The 21830-nt window shown below is 48.9% G+C and overlaps 1 protein-coding gene across 1 annotated transcript in view; it reads left to right on the plus strand.

Moving 5' to 3' along the window:
• Nucleotides 1-4852: 4852 nt before the first annotated feature.
• The window catches only part of NARS2 (asparaginyl-tRNA synthetase 2, mitochondrial), a 32056-nt gene continuing 15078 nt past the window's right edge, over nucleotides 4853-21830 (plus strand). The window contains exons 1-12 of the mRNA XM_075266245.1: nucleotides 4853-4968; nucleotides 8193-8381; nucleotides 8976-9085; nucleotides 11028-11148; nucleotides 11438-11578; nucleotides 12064-12144; nucleotides 13149-13252; nucleotides 13647-13779; nucleotides 14702-14800; nucleotides 16876-16913; nucleotides 18345-18411; nucleotides 19102-19239. Coding sequence (XP_075122346.1) covers nucleotides 8235-8381; nucleotides 8976-9085; nucleotides 11028-11148; nucleotides 11438-11578; nucleotides 12064-12144; nucleotides 13149-13252; nucleotides 13647-13779; nucleotides 14702-14800; nucleotides 16876-16913; nucleotides 18345-18411; nucleotides 19102-19239 — 1179 coding nt within the window. The 5' untranslated portion in view covers nucleotides 4853-4968; nucleotides 8193-8234. The remainder of the gene's footprint in view (nucleotides 4969-8192; nucleotides 8382-8975; nucleotides 9086-11027; nucleotides 11149-11437; nucleotides 11579-12063; nucleotides 12145-13148; nucleotides 13253-13646; nucleotides 13780-14701; nucleotides 14801-16875; nucleotides 16914-18344; nucleotides 18412-19101; nucleotides 19240-21830) is intronic.

Here is a 21830-nt window from a genome sequence, read left to right on the forward strand (position 1 = left end):
GGCGCATATTTTACAGCTCCTGTCAACTTTCAATACGTCATCGATCACAGTGTGTGCTGCTCTGTAGATACAGGAGCCATATATTCCTTTTAGATTCACGTGTAGGTGCCCATAAATAAGAGCTTTGACACGTAGGACAATCTATTCATTGCCACTGACTTCACAAATGAGACGTCAGGGGAAGGAAAGAAATGAATTAGCGGCTCCTGGTGTAGGAGAGACGGCGGCGGCGGGGGAGAGACTGCGGGCCGGGAGCCGAAGAACAGGGCCTAAGCAGGACGCCATGGACTAGAAGTCCCAGCAAGACACGTCAGAAGTTACTGCTAAGAAAGATTTAGCTAAAAATATTACATAGGTGGAAGGTTCTGGGTTATATAAGTGACGGCATTTGTAATACGGGTTATTAAAGGGATCGTATCATTAAAATCAAATTTTTTGTCGCTGAGACGTAGGAATAGTCTTAAGAAAGGCTATTCGTCTCCTACCTTTAGAGGTCTTCTCCGCGCCGCCGTTCCGTAGAAATCCTGGTTTTCGCCGGTATGCAAATAAGTTCTCTCGCAGCACTGGGGGCAGGCCCCAGCTCTCAAACAGCACTGGGGGCGGGCCCAATGCTGTGAGAGAACTCTCCAGCGCCAGCTCCATCTTCTTCTAGCGTTGGTGGTCAAACTTCAAGGCTTCGGCCCGAGGGCAGAGCCGACTGCGCATGCCTGCGGCCACAAGAAAAATGGCCGCTTACACAGTAAGTAAACGGACATTTTCTTGTGGCCTGTGGGCATGTGCAGTCGGCTCTGCCTGAGGCCTAGAAGTTTGACCGCAAGCACCGAAAGAAAACGCGTGAAGAGGCCATTCCTGAAGAAGATGGAGGCGGCACTGGAGAGTTCTCTCACAGCATTGAAGACGCCCCCAGTGTTGTTTGAGCGCCCGGGCCCGCCCCCAGTGCTGCAAGATAACTCATTTGCATACTGACAAAAACTGGGATTTATACTGAACAGCGGCGCGGAGAAGACATCTAAAGGTAGGAGAAGAATAGTCTTTCTTAAGGCTAATCCTATGTGTCAATAAGAAAAAAAATTGATTTTGATGGTAGAAGATTAATGACCAATCCCAGGGCTCGATGGGGATGGGGGGGTTCAGCAGCTATTCTCAAGAGGAGGGAGCAGGAAGCAGACAGCACTGTTCTGTGGACACACCAGGTACTGCGGATGAGCTCCCATTCATTTGAAAGGGCCCTGAACTGCAGTAACTCAGTTCCACCACTACACAGAGAACAGCGCTGTCTGCTTCCTGCTCCATTCTCTGTGTATCGGCTGCTGCGAACTGGTGATCGAGGAGGTGCCAAGTGTCGGACCCCCACCCCCACTACGTTTTACAGTACCGGCATAGTGAATGAGATTCTTGCTAATCCCATACACACATGGTGGAAAAAGAAAGTCGCAAAAAAGCTGCAATTAAAAAAAATATATATATCAATCTTACCTGCAAAAGGCAAGTGTTTTACCTATAGATTTAATAAGGGAAGAAAATCTACAGAGAAAACCCGCAATAAAAAACATTGCGGAAAAAAATCACAATGCGTTTTTTCTGCAGTGTTTTTTTTTTTATGCTGCATTTCACTACATGGGATCTTAGCCTAAGGCCGGGGTCACACTGAGATTTTTGGTCTGGATTTTGACGCCGGATCCGCTTAAAAAAAAACCAAAACAACTAAAAGCGCTTCAAAAAATACGACCAAGAAACGCCTCATGTACACCGCTTCAAAAAACCATTTCCTAATTTCTGAAGTAGATTTTTTCCTCTCCAAAATCCTTGCCAAAAAAACTCAGTGTGAATTTAACTATAAGACTGATGACCATTGTTAGGGCTCGTTCACACAGGGGCGGTGGGGCGGATTTTGGCACAGAGAGGGACGCGGGGAGCCGCGTTACTCTCGGGTCAAAACCCACCTGCCACAGCCATCGCGGTCGCGGCTTCCCCTTCCGCAATCGTCTCAAATGAATGGGCCGACTCCGGAGGTTGCTGCTGCCAGGCGGAAGTGGAATCCGCCTGAAGAAAGGGCAGCTCGCCCTCACTAGTGGTCTCCATAGACCACCATTGTATGGAGGTGGATTTTGAGGCGAAATCCGCTGTCAAAATCCGCGTCTTTGCCCCCGTGTGAACTAGCCCTTAGGATAAAATCAGTGGGGACTGGCATATGGTGCCCCCTACTGTTTGAAAAGGTTGTGTGTGGCACTGTATTACATAGTGGCTGTGCTTGGTATTGCAGCTCAGTCCCATTCCTTGAATGGGATTGAGCTTCAAAAAACCCAAGTGACCAATGACCGTGACACCACCACCCCAAAAAAAGAGGAAACCGTGGCCTTAACTAACAGCTGATCACCAAGGGTGGTGTATGGTATCAGATGACGTTCCATAAGTCCTGGCACTAACCCTGGGCATTGGGGTGCCCAAGCCAACAGGACTAGTGGCGCCCATTTCCTAAAGACAGGTAAGGGCGGGCTCACACCTGTGCCTGAACTCAGTTATGCAGGTTTCCGTTTCCTGCCTGAAACTGGACAGGAGACGGAAACCGGCAGACACTTTTCAAACCCATTCATATGAAAAGTGTTTGCCGGTGAACGCCGGTGAGCGTTTTGTGCTCTCCGCGGCAAAACCGTTTTTTTGTTGTTTTTTTTTAACCAGACACAAAGTCCTGCATGTCTAACTTTGTGTAAAGTTAAAAAAAAAAAACAGTTTGACCGTGGAGAGCACAAAACGCTCACAGACGCTCACCAGCGGGCAGTGAATGCAGGTTTCCGTTTTCTGCCGGCAGAAAAAGGAAACCTGCATAACGGAGTTCGGGCACTGGTGTGAACCCGCCCTAAGAAAAGCGTCACAGAGTTGGATACCTCCCAACCGTCCCGATTTCCGCGGGACACTCATGATTTCGGTGTCCTGTCCCGCGGACCTGGTCAGCGGGAGGTATGTCCCGAGCTGAATACATAGGCGTTTAAATCAGGAGCTGTCACAGCTCAGCTCCTGCTTTTACGCTGCGCTCCGGCATTTGTAGGCATAATGTGATGACGTCACATCGCGCCTACAACTATGTGTATGAGTGAGAGAGCAGCGGGGGGAGCGATGGAAGATGAGTGTAAGTGCTTGTTTGGGTTAAATATTAAGGTGGAACGTAATGTAGGGGGCCCATGAAAATGGGGGGAGGGGGGAACGGCATGACACTGGGGCAGATGAAGGGGGGGAGAACGGCATGACACTGGGGCAGAGACGGGGGGAAAATGGCATGACACTGGGGCAGAGACGGGGGGAGAATGGCATGACACTGGGGCAGATAAAGGGGGGAGAACGGCATGACACTGGGGCAGAGACGGGGGGACATGGACATGAAACTGGGGGGATATGAAACTGGGGACAAAGATGGGGGACATAAAACTAGGGGCAGATGAAGGGTGTATATGAAACTGGGGGAGAGATGGAGGGGGGACATAATTTACAGGTGTCTGTGGGAGGATTATACTGTGTGCACATGAAAAATGAATGAGAATGGGGGGAGTCAACATAAAAGCGGGCGGATCCAAATTTGCCGCGGCGCGCACATTTTGTCCCTCTTTCTACTTTTCTAAAGTTGGGAGGTATGGAGTTGCTTCCACTCTGATGGACTGGAGAGGTCTGGGGTCAGGATGTCGGAGGTCTGATCTGTGGCCTGTGTTACAATTAGGGGTTCTTACCTATGGTCATTTTAAGGGGGTCTGGAGTCTATTTATTTAGGGGGTCTGGATCCGTATTTTTTACAGGGTTTTGGATTTATTTAGGGTGCCTGGTTGGTTTGATAAAGGGTTTGTCCCATTCAGACAATGTCCTGTTAGGACACATAAATATCAAACAGTGGAGTCCTATACTTTGGAAGCTCTGTATGACTTGCTCCAGCTGAGTCCCCCCCCCCCCCCCCCAATTTTTTTTAAGGAGATCTGGAGTCCGATTGATATTGAGGGTCTAATCTGGGGTATTTATTTAGGGGTCTGGAGTCCTTATTTAAGCAGGGCATCTAGCCAGGTATTTGTAATCTCTATTTATGTAGGGGATCTGGTCTGGGTATTTATTAGGGGGTCTGAAGTCTCTATGATGGGGGTCTTTTGTAGGATGTGTGTTTATGGGTCTGGTCTGGGGCATTTGTTTTGTGGGTCTGGAGTCCTTATTTACGTCTGGGGTCTGGCGTGGGTATTTGTGTAAGAGGTCTCTATGTATGTAAGGGGCTGGTCTGGTGTTTTGCTTAGGGGGTCTGGAGTCTCTTTTTGGGGGGTCTGGTCTGGGGTTTTGTTTTGTGTCACTGGCGTCTCTTTTTAGGGGGTCTGGGGTATTTGGTTAGGGGGTTTGGAGTCTATTTTTTACTTAGGGGGTCTGCACTTATTTAATGGTCTGGGTTTAGATTTATTTGGGGCTTCTGGCCTGGGGGTCTATATATTAAGGGGCTCTGCAAGAACTTACGGGCCTGGTCTGAGATCTGTATTCCTTTAGGGCGTCTGCCGCCTATATCTATGTGACAAGTCCTTATGGATGAGGGTTTTTACTTTTTTATTTACCACAGGGGACTCAACTTTTGCACACTTGTAAAGGCAGACATTATTTTCTGAAAAACAAACAAAATACATAAATCCATGCTATAAAAAATTCACCTCTATCCCCCTACCAGTAACAATGCCCTTTAAACAAAAAAAACAAACAAATAAAACTACATTTCCCATAAGGCCCCACTTCGTCCTGCATGCAGCACTTCCGCCCTTCCGTAGTACAGACCAGCATTAGCTTCTTGTCTCCTGTGCGGCGGCCATCTTTGTGTAGACATCCATTGACTCCTACGGACGTTGGTCTTCGAGAAGATGGCTGACGTCTGATATTTTCTTTCAATGACTTTTGTCGGTGTGTACGGGGACTGTAGCCGGTGACATGTGGGGAGAAGACCCCGCGGTGCCCCGTGAGGTGAGGCAGGGACAGGGGCAGGACGTAGTGCTGAGGGGTCCGGGACATTCAGGGTTATGGTGACGGCCATTACAAGATACAGCTGCTCTCATGCTATATGGCTGGGACTTGTGGTCCCACAACAGCTAGACATCCTCCATTGTCATATGACTAATAACATTAGGCCTGTTACACATCAGAATACATTATAAGCTGCAGATATATTATATATTCAGCATATTTTTTAATTATCCCTTTTCTGTTGGTAATATCTGCTCCTGGAAAAGCTGGGTGACTACCGATATGGTTTCTATTGCCGCCTCGAAGGGGTTAACGTGCACGGACAGCAATATAGAATATACAATATATTATATAATATATATATACATAAAATCTGTATATAATGTATACTGTAGATATATATACCCACACCTCCCAACTTTTGAAGAACTGAATGAGGGATAAATTGTGCAGCGCGCTACGTGTGCTGCCGCAAATTTAGCCCCGCCCACTTTTGTGTTGACTCCGCCCATTCTTATTAATTTTTCATGTTCCCCCACACAGTATAATCCTCCTATATTTACCCGTAAATTATATGTCCCCCCTCCATCTCTCCCCATTATCATATACACCCTTCATCTCTGCCCCCAGATTCATGTCCCCTCCATCTCTGCCCACAGATTCATGTCCCCTCCATCTCTGCCCCCAGATTCATGTCCCCCATCTCTGCCCCCAGATTCATGTCCTCTCCATCTCTGCCCCCAGATTCATGTCCTCTCCATCTCTGCCCCCAGATTCATGTCCCCCATCTCTGCCCCCAGATTCATGTCCCCTCCATCTCTGCCCCCAGATTCATGTCCTCTCCATCTCTGCCCCCAGATTCATGTCCCCCCCCATCTCTGCCCCCAGATTCATGTCCCCCCCCATCTCTGCCCCCAGATTCATGTCCCTCCATCTCTGCCCCCAGATTCATGTCCCCCCATCTCTGCCCCCAGATTCATGTCCCCTCTCCATCTCTGCCCCCAGATTCATGTCCCCTCCATCTCTGCCCCCAGATTCATGTCCCCCCCATCTCTGCCCCCAGATTCATGTCCCTCCATCTCTGCCCCCAGATTCATGTCCCCCCATCTCTGCCCCCAGATTCATGTCCCTCCATCTCTGCCCCCAGATTCATGTCCCCCCATCTCTGCCCCCAGATTCATGTCCCTCCATCTCTGCCCCCAGATTCATGTCCCCCCATCTCTTCCCCCAGATTCATGTCCCTCCATCTCTGCCCCCAGATTCATGTCCCCTCTCCATCTCTGCCCCCAGATTCATGTCCCCTCCATCTCTGCCCCCAGATTCATGTCCCTCCATCTCTGCCCCCAGATTCATGTCCCCCCATCTCTGCCCCCAGATTCATGTCCCCTCTCCATCTCTGCCCCCAGATTCATGTCCCCTCCATCTCTGCCCCCAGATTCATGTCCCCCCATCTCTGCCCCCAGATTCATGTCCCTCCATCTCTGCCCCCAGATTCATGTCCCCCCATCTCTGCCCCCAGATTCCTGTCCCTCCATCTCTGCCCCCAGATTCATGTCCTCTCCATCTCTGCCCCCAGATTCATGTCCCCCCATCTCTGCCCCCAGATTCCTGTCCCTCCATCTCTGCCCCCAGATTCATGTCCCTCCATCTCTGCCCCCAGATTCATGTCCCCACATCTCTGCCCCAAGAGATAAATGTCCCCTCCATCTCTGCCCCCAGATTCATGTCCCTCCATCTCTGCCCCCAGATTCATGTCCCTCCATCTCTGCCCCCAGATTCATGTCCCCTCCATCTCTGCCCCCAGATTCATGTCCCCTCCATCTCTGCCCCCAGATTCATGTCCCTCCATCTCTGCCCCCAGATTCATGTCCCCTCCATCTCTGCCCCCAGATTCATGTCCCCTCCATCTCTGCCCCCAGATTCATGTCCTCTCCATCTCTGCCCCCAGATTCATGTCCCCCCATCTCTGCCCCCAGATTCCTGTCCCTCCATCTCTGCCCCCAGATTCATGTCCCCTCCATCTCTGCCCCCAGATTCATGTCCTCTCCATCTCTGCCCCCAGATTCATGTCCCCCCATCTCTGCCCCCAGATTCCTGTCCCTCCATCTCTGCCCCCAGATTCATGTCCCTCCATCTCTGCCCCCAGATTCATGTCCCCACATCTCTGCCCCAAGAGATAAATGCCCCCTCCATCTCTGCCCCCAGATTCATGTCCCTCCATCTCTGCCCCCAGATTCATGTCCCTCCATCTCTGCCCCCAGATTCATGTCCCCTCCATCTCTGCCCCCAGATTCATGTCCCCTCCATCTCTGCCCCCAGATTCATGTCCCTCCATCTCTGCCCCCAGATTCATGTCCCCTCCATCTCTGCCCCCAGATTCATGTCCCCTCCATCTCTGCCCCCAGATAGTTTTATGCTTTAGGATCTGTTCACATTGACAGTTGCAGACCCGTCCTATGGGCAGCATTATTCTTCGCGTCCAAAACAATGGACTTGACAGGCCCAAGAGGTGATGTGACACGCTTGCAGTATACGTCCTAGTCATAGGATAGGGGAGACATTTTGGAAATCATGAGAGCAGGGTTCTGTGTCCCCTATATCAGGGGTAGGAAACCTTCGGCTCTCCCGCTGCTGTGAAACTACAACTCCCATCATGCTCCATTCACGTCTATTGGAGTTCCAAGAACAGCAGAGCAAGTAGGCATGCTGGGAGTTGTAGTTTTGCAACAGCTGGGAACCCTGCACTGTATGAATGGAGCAGTAGTCGAGCATGACCACTGTCTATGGGACTGACTGAGATAGTCAACTACATTGCTCGGCCTTTGTCAATCGTATAGCAGCAGATTTATTCCTTATACTCTGGGCAAGGCATTAAAAGTCCTAAATGGGGGCGCAATGAGGCCAGATTTACACCGGCATCCTTGTATAATGGTACTGGGAATCTATGCCAGACAGAGCGTACGCTTCATCATATATGAGATACATCCTGCGCCGGACAGGGGGTTATGAGGACCGGCCTTTATCTCCCCTTAGGCATTACATGAATGGTGATAGCAGATCCGGGTCGGCTCTGCCAGTGACCCGTCATGTCAGGGTGTTGCGGTGGTTTTAGTACATCGGCTAATTCCGTCCTAAATCCTGTATTATTGGATTTCTGCTATACTATAGGTCACTATTCTACAAGTCTTCATTCATTCATTTTTGTATTCTATTCTTTATTTTAGGGACCATGAGCCTGTCCTGAGAATCCTCCACCACCTGACAGCATGTACGCCCCCAGGAAGTTAGCGTTCTCCATCCTCGGACGATGTCCTTGGCGTCATTGCCACCACGGTTCGGCATCCACCGCGCTGAGCGTGCGCGAAGCTCTCAAGGCAAATGTTGAAGAAGGAGCGAAGAATATAAAAATCCAGGTCATTGTGTGATATTTTACTCATCGTGACATGACCATAAGTGACACAGGGACAATCTTGAGATAAAGACGAGCTAAGGCCTCTTGCAGACGACCGTGGCTGTGATCAGTGAGCTATCCGCGATTTTCATGGAGAGCACACTGACCCATTCGTTTCTATGGGCCTGTACACATGACCGTATTCGGGCCAACAGTCCTACACCCCAGTTCTAACCAAACCAAGCGTATGCCGCTTCATTCATTTAAATGGGGACTAGGGAAACAGTTAATGCCGGCAAGGTTGGTGACCTAGTGTAGTGAACAGGTTAATGATGGCCTCCTTGGTGGTGTAGTGCAGAGTTTCTTAACCATTTCAAGGCAAGTATACGAGCAATCTTATAAATGTTAAGACAGGATCCTTGTTGGTGCCCCTGAGGTTGGCTTGCACTGGTATGGGGCACCTTAGGCTGGCAAAAACTGATATGGTGGCAGCTGTGGCGCAAAGACAATCCATTTCACTGCAGGCTGTAAAACAAAAAGCTCATTTAGCCACTAGATGGCAGCACATGTTTGTACATCTACATGTTCTCATGTCCTGCGCTGCCTCTTATTACAGGGATGGGTCCGCTCCGTCCGGTCACAGAAAGAAGTTTTATTCCTGCACGTAAATGATGGATCGTCATTGGAAAACCTCCAGATTGTGGCCGAACTGGAGCTTAAAAGCAGGTATGATGAGCTAATACATGAGACCTATTCTCACACTGGCTGGATACTTCATTATATCATTCTCAGCTATGGTGCTAAATGGATGTCCTGAGTTATATCCTCCTGTATTATACTCCAGAGCTGCGCTCACTATTCTGCTGGTACAGTCACTGTGTACATACATTACATTACTTATCCTGTATTATACTCCAGAGCTGCGCTCACTATTCTGCTGGTGCAGTCACTGTGTACATACATTACATTACTTATCCTGTATTATACTCCAGAGCTGCGCTCACTATTCTGCTGGTACAGTCACTGTGTACATACATTACATTACTTATCCTGTATTATACTCCAGAGCTGCGCTCACTATTCTGCTGGTACAGTCACTGTGTACATACATTACATTACTGATCCTGTATTATACTCCAGAGCTGCGCTCACTATTCTGCTGGTACAGTCACTGTGTACATACATTACATTACTTATCCTGTATTATACTCCAGAGCTGCGCTCACTATTCTGCAGGTGCAGTCACTGTGTAGATACATTACATTACTTATCCTGTATTATACTCCAGAGCTGCGCTCACTATTCTGCTGGTGCAGTCACTGTGTACATACATTACATTACTTATCCTGTATTATACTCCAGAGCTGCGCTCACTATTCTGCTGGTACAGTCACTGTGTACATACATTACATTACTTTTCCTGTATTATACTCCAGAGCTGCGCTCACTAGTCTGCTGGTACAGTCACTGTGTACATACATTACATTACTTATCCTGTATTATACCCCCAGAGCTGCGCTCACTATTCTGCTGGTGCAGTCACTGTGTACATACATTACTTATCCTGTATTATACTCCAGAGCTGCGCTCACTATTCTGCTGGTGCAGTCACTGTGTACATACATTACATTACTTATCCTGTATTATATTCCAGAGCTGCACTCACTATTCTGCTGGTGCAGTCACTGTGTACATACATTACATTACTTATCCTGTATTATACCCCAGAGCTGCGCTCACTGTTCTGCTGGTACAGTCACTGTGTACATACATTACATTACTTGTCCTGTATTATACCCCAGAGCTGCGCTCACGATTCTGCTGGTACAGTCACTGTGTACATACATTACATTACTTATCCTGTATTATACTCCAGAGCTGCACTCACTATTCTGCTGGTACAGTCACTGTGTACATACATTACATTACTTATCCTGTATTATACTCCAGAGCTGCGCTCACTATTCTGCTGGTGCAGTGACTGTGTACATACATTACATTACTTATCCTGTATTATACTCCAGAGCTGCACTCACTATTCTGCTGGTGCAGTCACTGTGTACATACATTACATTACTTATCCTGTATTATACTCCAGAGCTGTGCTCACTATTCTGCTGGTGCAGTCACTGTGTACATACATTACATTACTTATCCTGTATTATACTCCAGAGCTGTGCTCACTATTCTGCTGGTACAGTCACTGTGTACATACATTACATTACTTATCCTGTATTATACTCCAGAGCTGCGCTCACTATTCTGCTGGTGCAGTCACTGTGTACATACATTACATTACTTATCCTGTATTATACTCCAGAGCTGCGCTCACTATTCTGCTGGTACAGTCACTGTGTACATACATTACATTACTTATCCTGTATTATACTCCAGAGCTGCGCTCACTATTCTGCTGGTACAGTCACTGTGTACATACATTACTTATCCTGTATTATACTCCAGAGCTGTGCTCACTATTCTGCTGGTGCAGTCACTGTGTACATACATTACTTATCCTGTATTATACTCCAGAGCTGCGCTCACTATTCTGCTGGTACAGTCGCTGTGTACATACATTACATTACTTATCCTGTATTATACTCCAGAGCTGCGCTCACTATTCTGCTGGTTGGTAGTGACACATCCATATGTTTCCTCTCTTGCTCAGTGCTATCAGTTTCGGCAGTTCAGTAGAGGTTTCTGGAGTGTTGGTGAAGAGCCCCAGCAAAAAACAGAATGTGGAGCTGAAGGCCGAGGATATTCGTGTTTTAGGAGAATGTGACACAAAGGTAAGAGGGCAGGAGAGGGCGGAGGGTGATGTAGAATGGGGCTGCTCTGTCCTCCATGACATAAGATGGTGACTTTCTGGTCATGGTCACACAGTCCCATTTTCACTATACAAACCCCTCTCTTTGATTCTGAGGATTACCTGCAGGTGCTATTAGAATTTCGGCTGTGAATTGACACCTGTACTTTCTTTGTGTGCCCTTCCTAGTGTGCTGTTCGCCCCTTTTCCCCTCTCACAGGTACAGGTGTCTTATCTGTGATACAGAATTGTCTTTTTTTTTTTTTTTGCAGGATTTTCCCTTTAAAATTAAAGAACATCACCCTCCAGAGTATGTCCGCCAGTATCCTCACCTCCGCTGCAGGACAAACACGTTCAGCTCATTGCTCAGGGTCCGCAGTGAGGCCACGTCAGCCATCCACCAGTTCTTCAAGGTTTGGATGTGTCCTCCTTCAGTCTGTGCAATAATGTGGTCAGGGTGCAATACCAATCACAGCCACTCTATAATGTACGGCATTCTTCATACAACTATGAAGTATCAGACAGTATCAGACCCCTGGAAATCTTTAATTGATGGCCCATCCTATTGATAGATCAGCAAATATGTAGTCTGGAAAACCCCTTTAAGGGAGGGAAGGGGGAAAACATGACTTCAGGCTGAGACCACGCTCTCTTGATCTTCCTCATGGATATTCGGATCAGGATCCCATCGTTCTCATCCTTGGTCCATGATCAGGAGCCATGGACTGTATTTGGCTGCAGCTAACAATGTGGCCACCAAGTGGCGCTCACGTCTAAGGTAGAATTCACCCTGACTCCTCCATCAGCCTCCGGTCGCCATGATGTCACTGTGACGCCGGCAGCGCCGGGGATTATGTTCCGCTGTGTAATTGTACTCTCTGTCTTCTCTCTGTGATAGAGTAATGGATACGTTCACATTCACACCCCCGTAATTACCTCTAACGACTGCGAGGGCGCCGGAGAGCTCTTCCAGGTAGAGGTAGGTGTGGAGCTAATCGGAGAACCATTAAAGTGCCAGTGAAGCCCGCAGATCATCTCTGCCTTTGCAGATGGAATATTCTATTGTTCTCTGTTGTCAGCCATTGCAGTAACAACCAGCCGGACGGCACCTTCATGTGTAATATGAAGTTTGGGATTTAAGTGGTTGCTATAGACAATAACAATTAAAGGGATCCTATTATTAAAATCACATTTTTTTCTTGATCACATGTAGGAATCCCCTTAAGAAAGCCTATTCTTCTCCTACCCTTAGATGTCTTCTCCGTGCCGCCGTTCTGTAGAAATCCCCATTTTCATCTGTATGCAAATGAGTTCTCTCGCAGCACTGGGGGCGTCCCCAATGCTGCGAGAGAAATCTTCAGCACCGCCTCCATCTTCATGACCGGCCTCTCCGTGTGTCTTCTTCCAAGCTGGGTTTCAATCTTCTAGGCCTCGGACAGAGCCGACTGCGCATGCCCGGGTCACAAGAAAAATGGCCACTTACACAATAAGCTGGTGTAAGCGGCCATTTTCTTGTGGCCCGTGGGCATGTGCATTCGGCTCAGCGCAAAGCCGACTGCACATGCGTAGAAGTGTGAACCCAGCGCCGGAAAGAGACGTGCAGAGAGGCCGTTCCAGACGAAGATGGAAGCGGTGCTGGAGAGTTCTTTCGCAGCATTGGGAACGCCCCCAGTGCTGTTTGAGTGCTAGGACCCGCCCCCAGTGCTGCGAGAGAACTCATTTGCATACAGACGAAAACCAGAATTTCCACTGAACAGCGGCGCGGAGAAGACCTCTAAAGGTAGGTGAAGAATAGCCTTTCTTAAAGGGATATCCCAGTCAGAGCAAAATAACCTCTATGCAAAGAATAGGGGATAACTTGCCGGATCTCGGATCTATTCTATGTCCTTTGTACGCCCCACATTGGGGACCGTTTAGGTGCACTATTAATAATTCACCACTAGGGGGAGCCTCTACTCACTAATTCATTACTCTATGTCTTAGGCTTCACACAGAGTTGGCACACAGAAGGAGGAGGATGGCGGGTTTTTTGGGGTCCCTGCGTTCCTTACCGTGTCCGGACAGCTGCATCTGGAGGTCATGTCTGGGTAATAGACTTTTAGGATATAAGTGTCTTGATATTTTGTGTATTTTCAGGTGTTGTAGGGTTAAGGTGCAGCCCCTGACTCCATCTGACATCCCATTATAGTCAACAACCTTCAGCTGTTGTGACACTACAACTCCCAGCATGCCCACCTGCTCTGCTCTCCTGGGAGCTCCCATAGAAGTGAATTCAGATTGCTGGGAGTTGTAGTTATACAACAGCTTGAATGCTGAAGGCCGCTGACCCTTATACGGGAACATCCCAGTGGGCATGTGCAGACATTTTTAGGTGATTACCCATGTGCACCCACCGCTCTCCACCAAACGGGACCCATTAACCCCCTGCTTACCGTGTCCTGCCCCTGTCTCATTGATAACTTCCCTTCATTTTTCATTCAGGGGGTTCAACAAAGTCTTCACCTTCGGGCCTACGTTTCGAGCGGAGAATTCTCAAAGTCGGAGACACCTGGCTGAGTTCTACATGGTGGAAGCGGAGGTCTCCTTCACGGAAAGCTTGGAGGACATTATGCAGGTAAGGAGGGATCATGTGACCTGTAGCCAATACTCTCTTTCAAGACCCCCTGTATGACATATTGGGGGCTGTTTAGTTCTCTCACAGTGTTCTCAATGGTACAAAGCTGTCCTACACGGCCAAAATAAGGGACTACCCATTAAAATTGGGTGACTACCATGGTGGCTGCTAGTGTCAGCCTGATACCTAGACTCCTGAATGGCAGATCTGTGCCGTAATAACCGTTCTGGAGTCTGAGAAAGTTGTCTGACCTGGGTCACCTGTCGTCAGACCTCTGCTGATACACGTCGATGTGGTGTCCACTATGGACAATTTGCAAACCCCTTCTGCAGCCGGCTACAGAACTAAGTCATGGCCCACCCGGGAACCTGTACAGGATATAACTGCGCATGCCCGGGCTACAAGAAAATGGACGCTTACACCAGCTTACTGTGTAAGTGGCCATTTTCTTGTGGCCCGGGCATGCGCAGTCGGCTCTGCCTGAGGCCTAGAAGATTGGGACCCAGGATGGTAGAAGACACAGGGAAGAAGATGGAGGCGGCGCTGGAGAGTTCTCTCGCAGCATTGGGGACGCCTTCAGTGCTGCGAGAGAAGTCATTTGCATACCGACGAAAACTGGATTGTATACCAAACGGCGGCGTGGAGAAGACATCTAAAGGTAGGAGAAGAATCGCCTTTCTTAAGGCTATCACTACGTGTTAAAGGGTATCCAAAGATAAGATCCCTTTAAGCCTGTTCACTTGAAAGGGACTGAGCTGCATGCAGGTCATGTGACTGATCAAACAGGTGATCTGCGAGAGTCCTTGTTGCCAGACCAAAGTAAAGGTCAATGAAATAGTTCTAGAAAATCCCTTTAAGTGACTCGGAGAAGCCGGCAGAGTTCATCCTGTGACTCATTACACTTCGATCTCCTTTCTTCTAGATTATGGAGAATCTATTTAAAGACACAACGACAGCCATATTGTCTAAGTGCCCTGAAGATATGAACCTTTTCTTTAAATTTGTGTCTCCAGGACAGCAGGTAAGTGGCAGCAATGAGACCGAATTTGCAGCGGTGATTTCTTTATACATTGGCGGCTGAACCGTTGCCATCTTACACCCGTACGTGCTGCGGTTTCAGGTTGCAGTTAGCGGTAATACGTGTGCGGTTACTGCGGTTTGGCCACCGACGTGTGATAGCAAAGTCGTTCACAGATCAGCCGCCGGCTCTAGTGTTGTATCTGTAATGGAGAGGTTTGCTTGGCCGTCTAACCAGTCAGACTTGTAAGGACGGCTCGTAGCGGCAAGTGAACACGCTGAGAACGGGTTAGTATTATGTAAGCGTCGGCCACCTCGCCGCACTGACCACACCGATCCTTAGCCACCTCTGGACTGGGCCGGTTTCCTTGGTTCAAGACCAAACGCTGCAGAGCTAATCTGGGTCCTCTAGGGGTACTTACCGATCCCCGCTCCTGCTCACGGTGACTGTAGGTACTGCAGCGATGCCCCATAGACCTGGATCGGACCGTGCTGTAGTACCCACACTCACTGCTATAGTTTGCCCTGCGAGTCTCACTGTCTTGGGACTGGGGGTCTCGGGTGTTGGACCCGACAGATCTAATATTGATGGCCCCTGCTGAGGATAGGCCATTAATGTGAGATACCGGATAACCCTTTAAAGGGATCCTATCCTTAAAACTTAATTTGTTGTCCATAACACGTAGGAATAGCTTTAAGAAAGGTTATTCTTCTCCTACCTTTAGATGTCTTCTTCGCGCCGCCGTTCAGTATAAATCCGGGGTTTGTTTGGTATGCAAATGAGTTCTCTTGCAGCACTGGGGGCGGGCCCCAGCACTCTAACAGAACTAGGGGCGTCCGCAATGCTGCGAGAGAACTCTCCAGTGCCGCCTCCATCTTCTTCAGAAACATCCTCTTCATGTGTCTTCTTCTAGCGTTAGTGGTCAAACTTCTAGGCTTCGGCCCTCGAACATAGCCGACTGCGCAAGCCAGCCGGCCACAAGAAAAATGGCCGCTTACACAGGAAGTAAGCGGCCATTTACTTGTGGCCTGTGGGCACGTGCAGTCGGCTCTGCCTGAGGCCTAGAAGTTTGACCGCCAGCACCACAAGTACTGGGGGCGTACCCAATGCTGTGAGAGAACTCTCCAGCGCTGCCTCCATCTTCTTCAGGAGTGGTCTCTCTTTGCATCATTTTCTTGTGGCTGGCAGGCATGCGCAGTCGGTTGCCCGAGGCCTATAAGTTTGAAGCCAGCCGTTCCTGAAGAAGATGGAGGCGGTGCTGGAGAGTTCTCTCACACTACTGGAGACACCCCCAGTGCTGCGAGAGAACTCATTTGCATACCAAAGAAAACCCGGATTTATACCAAACATCTTCTGACTTCTAGGGCAAGCCGACTGCGCATGCCCGCCGGCCACGAGAAAATGGCCGCTTACAATACTGTGTAAGCGGACATTTTTCTTGTGGCCTTGAGTATGCGCTGTCGGCTTTGCCTGAGGCCTAGAAGTTAGAAGCCACCACCGGAAGAAGACGCGGTGAAGACCTCGTTCCAGAAGAAGATGGAGGCGGCGCTGGAGAGTTCTCTCGCAGCATTGGGGACGACCCCAGTGCTGCGAGAGAACCCATTTACATACCGGATTATATACCGAACGGCAGCGCGGAGAGGACATCTAAAGGTAGGAGACGAATAGTCTTTCTTAAAGCTATTCCTATGTGGTAGTGAGAAAAAAATGACGTTTTATTGATAGGATCCCTTTCAACAAGTGGTGCAAGACTTGAGAACATGGCTGCTCTCTTCTTCTCAGGAAGTCACCTCACATCCGTCGGTCACTTGCCAACACCACATCTCTATCCCATTTACTTGAATGAGACTGGGCTGCGGCATGGTCATGTGACCAATGGACAGGATGTCACTTCCTAAGAAGAAGGCAGCCATGTTTTCGAAGTCCAGCACAACCCCTTTAAATCTAATGCAACTCCCATGACACTTTCACTTTCTTGGGAGGCGCCAAAGTGTCCGATGTGACAATGACTGTGATGTGCCATATTTTGTGGATATGTGTCACTAGTTTTATATTATTTTCTTTCCTTTCTTCACAAGGGCCGATTGGAGCGAATGATAAAGAATACGTTTATTGTGTAAGTAAGGATAGGTTTGCTGACGGTGGTTTCATCCCTCTGTAATAATATCTCATGGGGTATCTGGGCCCCTCGGGTGACTAACACACATTGGGGCCCCTGTTTGTATCACCTCAGCTTGACAAATGGGCCTCCTTCATCATAACTCTCCTTGTTGCCCTTCGCAACCAATCAGAACTCAGCTTTCATTTTTTAAATGGCTCTGTTAAGATGAAAGCTGCGCTGTGATTGGTTGCTATAGACAATCAAAAGCTTTTCATTCCTCCTGGCATAGGACAATTTATTTAAAGGGGTCTTCCATGACTAAGTTATCGATGGTCTAGTCTTTGCATAGGACATCTATACGAGATTGTGGGGGCCGACACCCAGACCCCCACTGATCAGCTTTTTGAAGTTGCCGCCTCTTCACGACTTGCCAAGAACAGCGCCATACATTGCATAGTGGCTGTGCTTGGTATTGCAGCTCAACTTTGTTCACTCTATTAAGACTGAGACTGCAGATAGGCCACGTGACCGACGACCGTGACATCACATGGTCTGTGAAGCAGAAGTGGCACTCAGCTGATCGGGGTCGGATCCCCGCAATAAGTCAAGGAGAACCCCTTTAATAACATACATATGAATGATTGCAGAGTTTTATAGATTTTCTCTAACCATTAAAGGGGTTGTACCCTGAAGAAGTCTTAAATGTCTGAACGCGGGGACCCTGGCCATCATGAGGATGGGGGTCCCATGCCCCAATTTGGAGTTGCACACGTACACTGCTGCTCCATTCATGTCTATGGGACTACTAGAGTGCAAATTGTGTCTACTTCTGGCAGTCCCATAGAGATAAATGGAGTATCAGCGCACATGTGTGATCCCCTCTCCACCCAAACGGGTGGGGGGCTTAGGATCCCAGTGATTGGTGGGGGCATTCACCTATATAGGACTTGTCCCCTATATAAGATTTCTTCACGATGTAACCTATGTTAATGGGATTGCCCAGGATATGTTAGTACATGAGGCCATTGCAGATGTTGTTCCTTGTGGGATTCGAACCCAGGACTCCAGCACTGCAGGGCTGCAATGCTAACCACTGAGCCACCATGCTGCCCCAGGTGCAAGGTTTATTTGCTTTATCTTATTTAATCGAACTACAGGTCCCAGCACTTTTTGGCAACCAATACTACATTGGGACAAGCTCCCGTCTTCTCGCTGCCCCCGTCCGCTGATGACGACAGTCAGGATAGCACATTCAGTCCGTGACAGTAATTAAGGCGCTGTTCAGACAGTAATTAGCCGGAGCTGGACTGACTTAAATCCCCTAATTGTCACCCAGGAAAGTAGGACCAATTAGGAGAAAAACACAGAGGAAGAGGGGCCCACACTCCTCACAATATCCCTTCCGCGTCCCGTGTAATTACGCTCACTTCTCTTTCTCCTTCCTAGAATGTCTTATACTGAAGCCTTAGAGATTCTCAAGAAAGCTGCGACTTCGTTTCAGTACAAAACCGAGGTGGGTGAGGGGTCTGAGGAGAACGGCGGGGGGGGGTATTTACGAAATCAATTGGGGGCAGTCACTAAATCACTTTCTTAGAAGGAGCTCATAGACTTGTTAAAGGGGTTGTGCTATTAAGGACACTTATTCCCCATCCATAGGGGGGGGGTCTGACTGACAGGTTCCTCAGCCACCAGGAGATTGGGGGATGGACAGTCCGTCATGCCTCCTCCTTGTGAATGGGGCACCGGTAGATTTGTACTCCATAGAAGTGAATGGAGCGCCAACTTTGTAAACATAAGAGGGGGAGGCTTAGGGGGCTTTCGGTAGAGGGGGCGTTTGGGCCCCTAGAGATTTCCAGACATTATACCCCTGTCCTTCTGTCTTTAATGGCACAACCCCTTTAAGTAAGATGTTCAGTTCAGTCCACTTTTATTGAGCTGCAATACCAAGCACAGCCACTACCACGTCTATGGCGCTGTGCTTGGTATTCAGTACAGACGCTGCAGTGTTTACCAGAACCTTAATATAGCTGATCGGTGGGGGTGCAATGCCGGTCACATTTTGATGACCTATTGTCCCAGAAAACCCCTTTAAGTGAAAACGTAAAGCTTCCAAAGGTGCCGAGTTCTCCATTAAAGGTGAGGTTTTACTTTAAGGAACGAGCGATCGTTACCTACAAGACTGAGACCTGTTTCTTCCTTGCAGTGGGGATGTGACCTGCAGACGGAACACGAGAAGTATTTGGTCAGACATTGCGGTGACGTTCCCGTGTTTGTCATCAACTACCCGTATGACCTCAAGCCGTTCTACGCACGTGACAATGAAGATGGGCCTCAGCGTACAGTAAGGAGGGGGGGGGGCTCTACTTTATCTGTTTGCCATTACAAAAAGCCCACCATTTTATGTATACAGTTCTTATACAGATGTGTCTCAATGATAACAGACTACAGACAAGATCTGACATGTCCTGCTAAGAATTTTGGGAAAAGAATATTCAAATAAGTTCTCTTGCTCTAGCGCCACCTATGGGAAGGAGCTTCCATATCACATCAAGAAGCCTAGTGACACGATCTGGTATTGAAGACTAAACAAAATATCCTCCAAAAGGACGCGAGACAATTCTGGGGTTATCGCCCCTCATCAGGGTACTGGTTGGCTTGGTTAGAAGTCATAGACGTGGGTCAGGAGGGGTCCGATGTCTCCTGAAGACCCAAAACAGCCTTCTATGGAGGGGTCTTTTAGAAGAGATATTCCCACATCATGTCACTAGGTTTCTTGAAAACCATTCATCTTAAGGGAAAGGTGGCGCTAGAGAAAGTTCTCTTTATTCCATCAAGGTCCCTGTATCCGCACCCCTGGGGTCATGGGAGGTTGGCCATAACAATCTGGTGACGACAGGAAGAAAATTATAAGTAAGGAGGAAAAGAAGACATGATAGGCTATGATCAGTAACTAGGAATGGCAGGGCCCCATGGCAAAATTTTCACATGTGGCCCCCCCATCTTCCTGACCAACCGGCTTTCCTCCACGCTCTATTATGTCCCATAGTGGCCCCTGCACACAGTATTATGTCCCATAGTGGCCCCTGCACACAGTATTATGCCCCATAGTGGCCCCTGCACACAGTATTATGTCCCATAGTGGCCCCTGCACACAGTATTATGCCCCATAGTGGCCCCTGCACACAGTATTATGCCCCATAGTGGCCCCTGCACACAGTATTATGTCTCATAGTGGCCCCTGCACACAGTATTATGTCTCATAGTGGCCCCTGCACACAGTATTATGCCCCATAGTGGCCCCTGCACACAGTATTATGTCTCATAGTGGCCCCTGCACACAGTATTATGTCTCATAGTGGCCCCTGCACACAGTATTATGCCCCATAGTGGCCCCTGCATACAGTATTATGTCCCATAGTGGCCCCTGCACACAGTATTATGCCCCATAGTGGCCCCTGCACACAGTATTATGCCCCATAGTGGCCCCTGCACACAGTATTATGCCCCATAGTGGCCCCTGCACACAGTATTATGCCCCATAGTGGCCCCTGCACACAGTATTATGCCCCATAGTGGCCCCTGCATACAGTATTATGTCCCATAGTGGCCCCTGCACACAGTAATATCCCCCATGTGACCCCTGCACACAGTATTATGCCCCATAGTGGCCCCTGCACACAGTATTATGCCCTATACTGGCCCCTGCACACAGTATTATGCCCCGTAGTGGCCCCTGCACACAGTATTATGCCCCATAGTGACCCTGTACACAGTATTATGTCCTATAGTGGCCCCTGTACACAGTATTATGCCCCGTATTGGCCCCTGAACACAGTATTATCCCCCATAGTGGCCCCTGCACACAGTATTATCCCCCATAGTGGCCCCTGCACACAGTATTATGCCCCATAGTGGCCCCTGCACACAGTATTATGTCCCATAGTGGCCCCTGCACACAGTATTATGCCCCATAGTGGCCCCTGCACACAGTATTATGTCTCATAGTGGCCCCTGCACACAGTATTATGTCTCATAGTGGCCCCTGCACACAGTATTATGCCCCATAGTGGCCCCTGCATACAGTATTATGTCCCATAGTGGCCCCTGCACACAGTATTATGTCCCATAGTGGCCCCTGCACACAGTATTATGCCCCATAGTGGCCCCTGCATACAGTATTATGTCCCATAGTGGCCCCTGCACACAGTATTATGCCCCATAGTGGCCCCTGCACACAGTATTATGCCCCATAGTGGCCCCTGCACACAGTATTATGCCCCATAGTGGCCCCTGCACACAGTATTATGCCCCATAGTGGCCCCTGCACACAGTATTATGCCCCATAGTGGCCCCTGCATACAGTATTATGTCCCATAGTGGCCCCTGCACACAGTATTATGTCCCATAGTGGCCCCTGCACACAGTATTATGCCCCATAGTGGCCCCTGCACACAGTATTATGTCCCATAGTGGCCCCTGCACACAGTATTATGCCCCATAGTGGCCCCTGCACACAGTATTATGTCCCATAGTGGCCCCTGCACACAGTAATATCCCCCATGTGACCCCTGCACACAGTATTATGCCCCATAGTGGCCCCTGCACACAGTATTATGCCCTATACTGGCCCCTGCACACAGTATTATGCCCCGTAGTGGCCCCTGCACACAGTATTATGCCCCATAGTGACCCTGTACACAGTATTATGTCCTATAGTGGCCCCTGTACACAGTATTATGCCCCGTATTGGCCCCTGAACACAGTATTATCCCCCATAGTGGCCCCTGCACACAGTATTATCCCCCATAGTGGCCCCTGCACACAGTATTATGTCCCATAGTGGCCCCTGCACACAGTATTATCCCCCATAGTGGTCCCTGCACACAGTATTATGCCCCATAGTGGCCCCTGCACACATTATTATGCCCCATA

This window comes from Leptodactylus fuscus, chromosome 2 (genome assembly GCF_031893055.1).
Source record: "Leptodactylus fuscus isolate aLepFus1 chromosome 2, aLepFus1.hap2, whole genome shotgun sequence".
NCBI lineage: Eukaryota > Metazoa > Chordata > Amphibia > Anura > Leptodactylidae > Leptodactylus > Leptodactylus fuscus.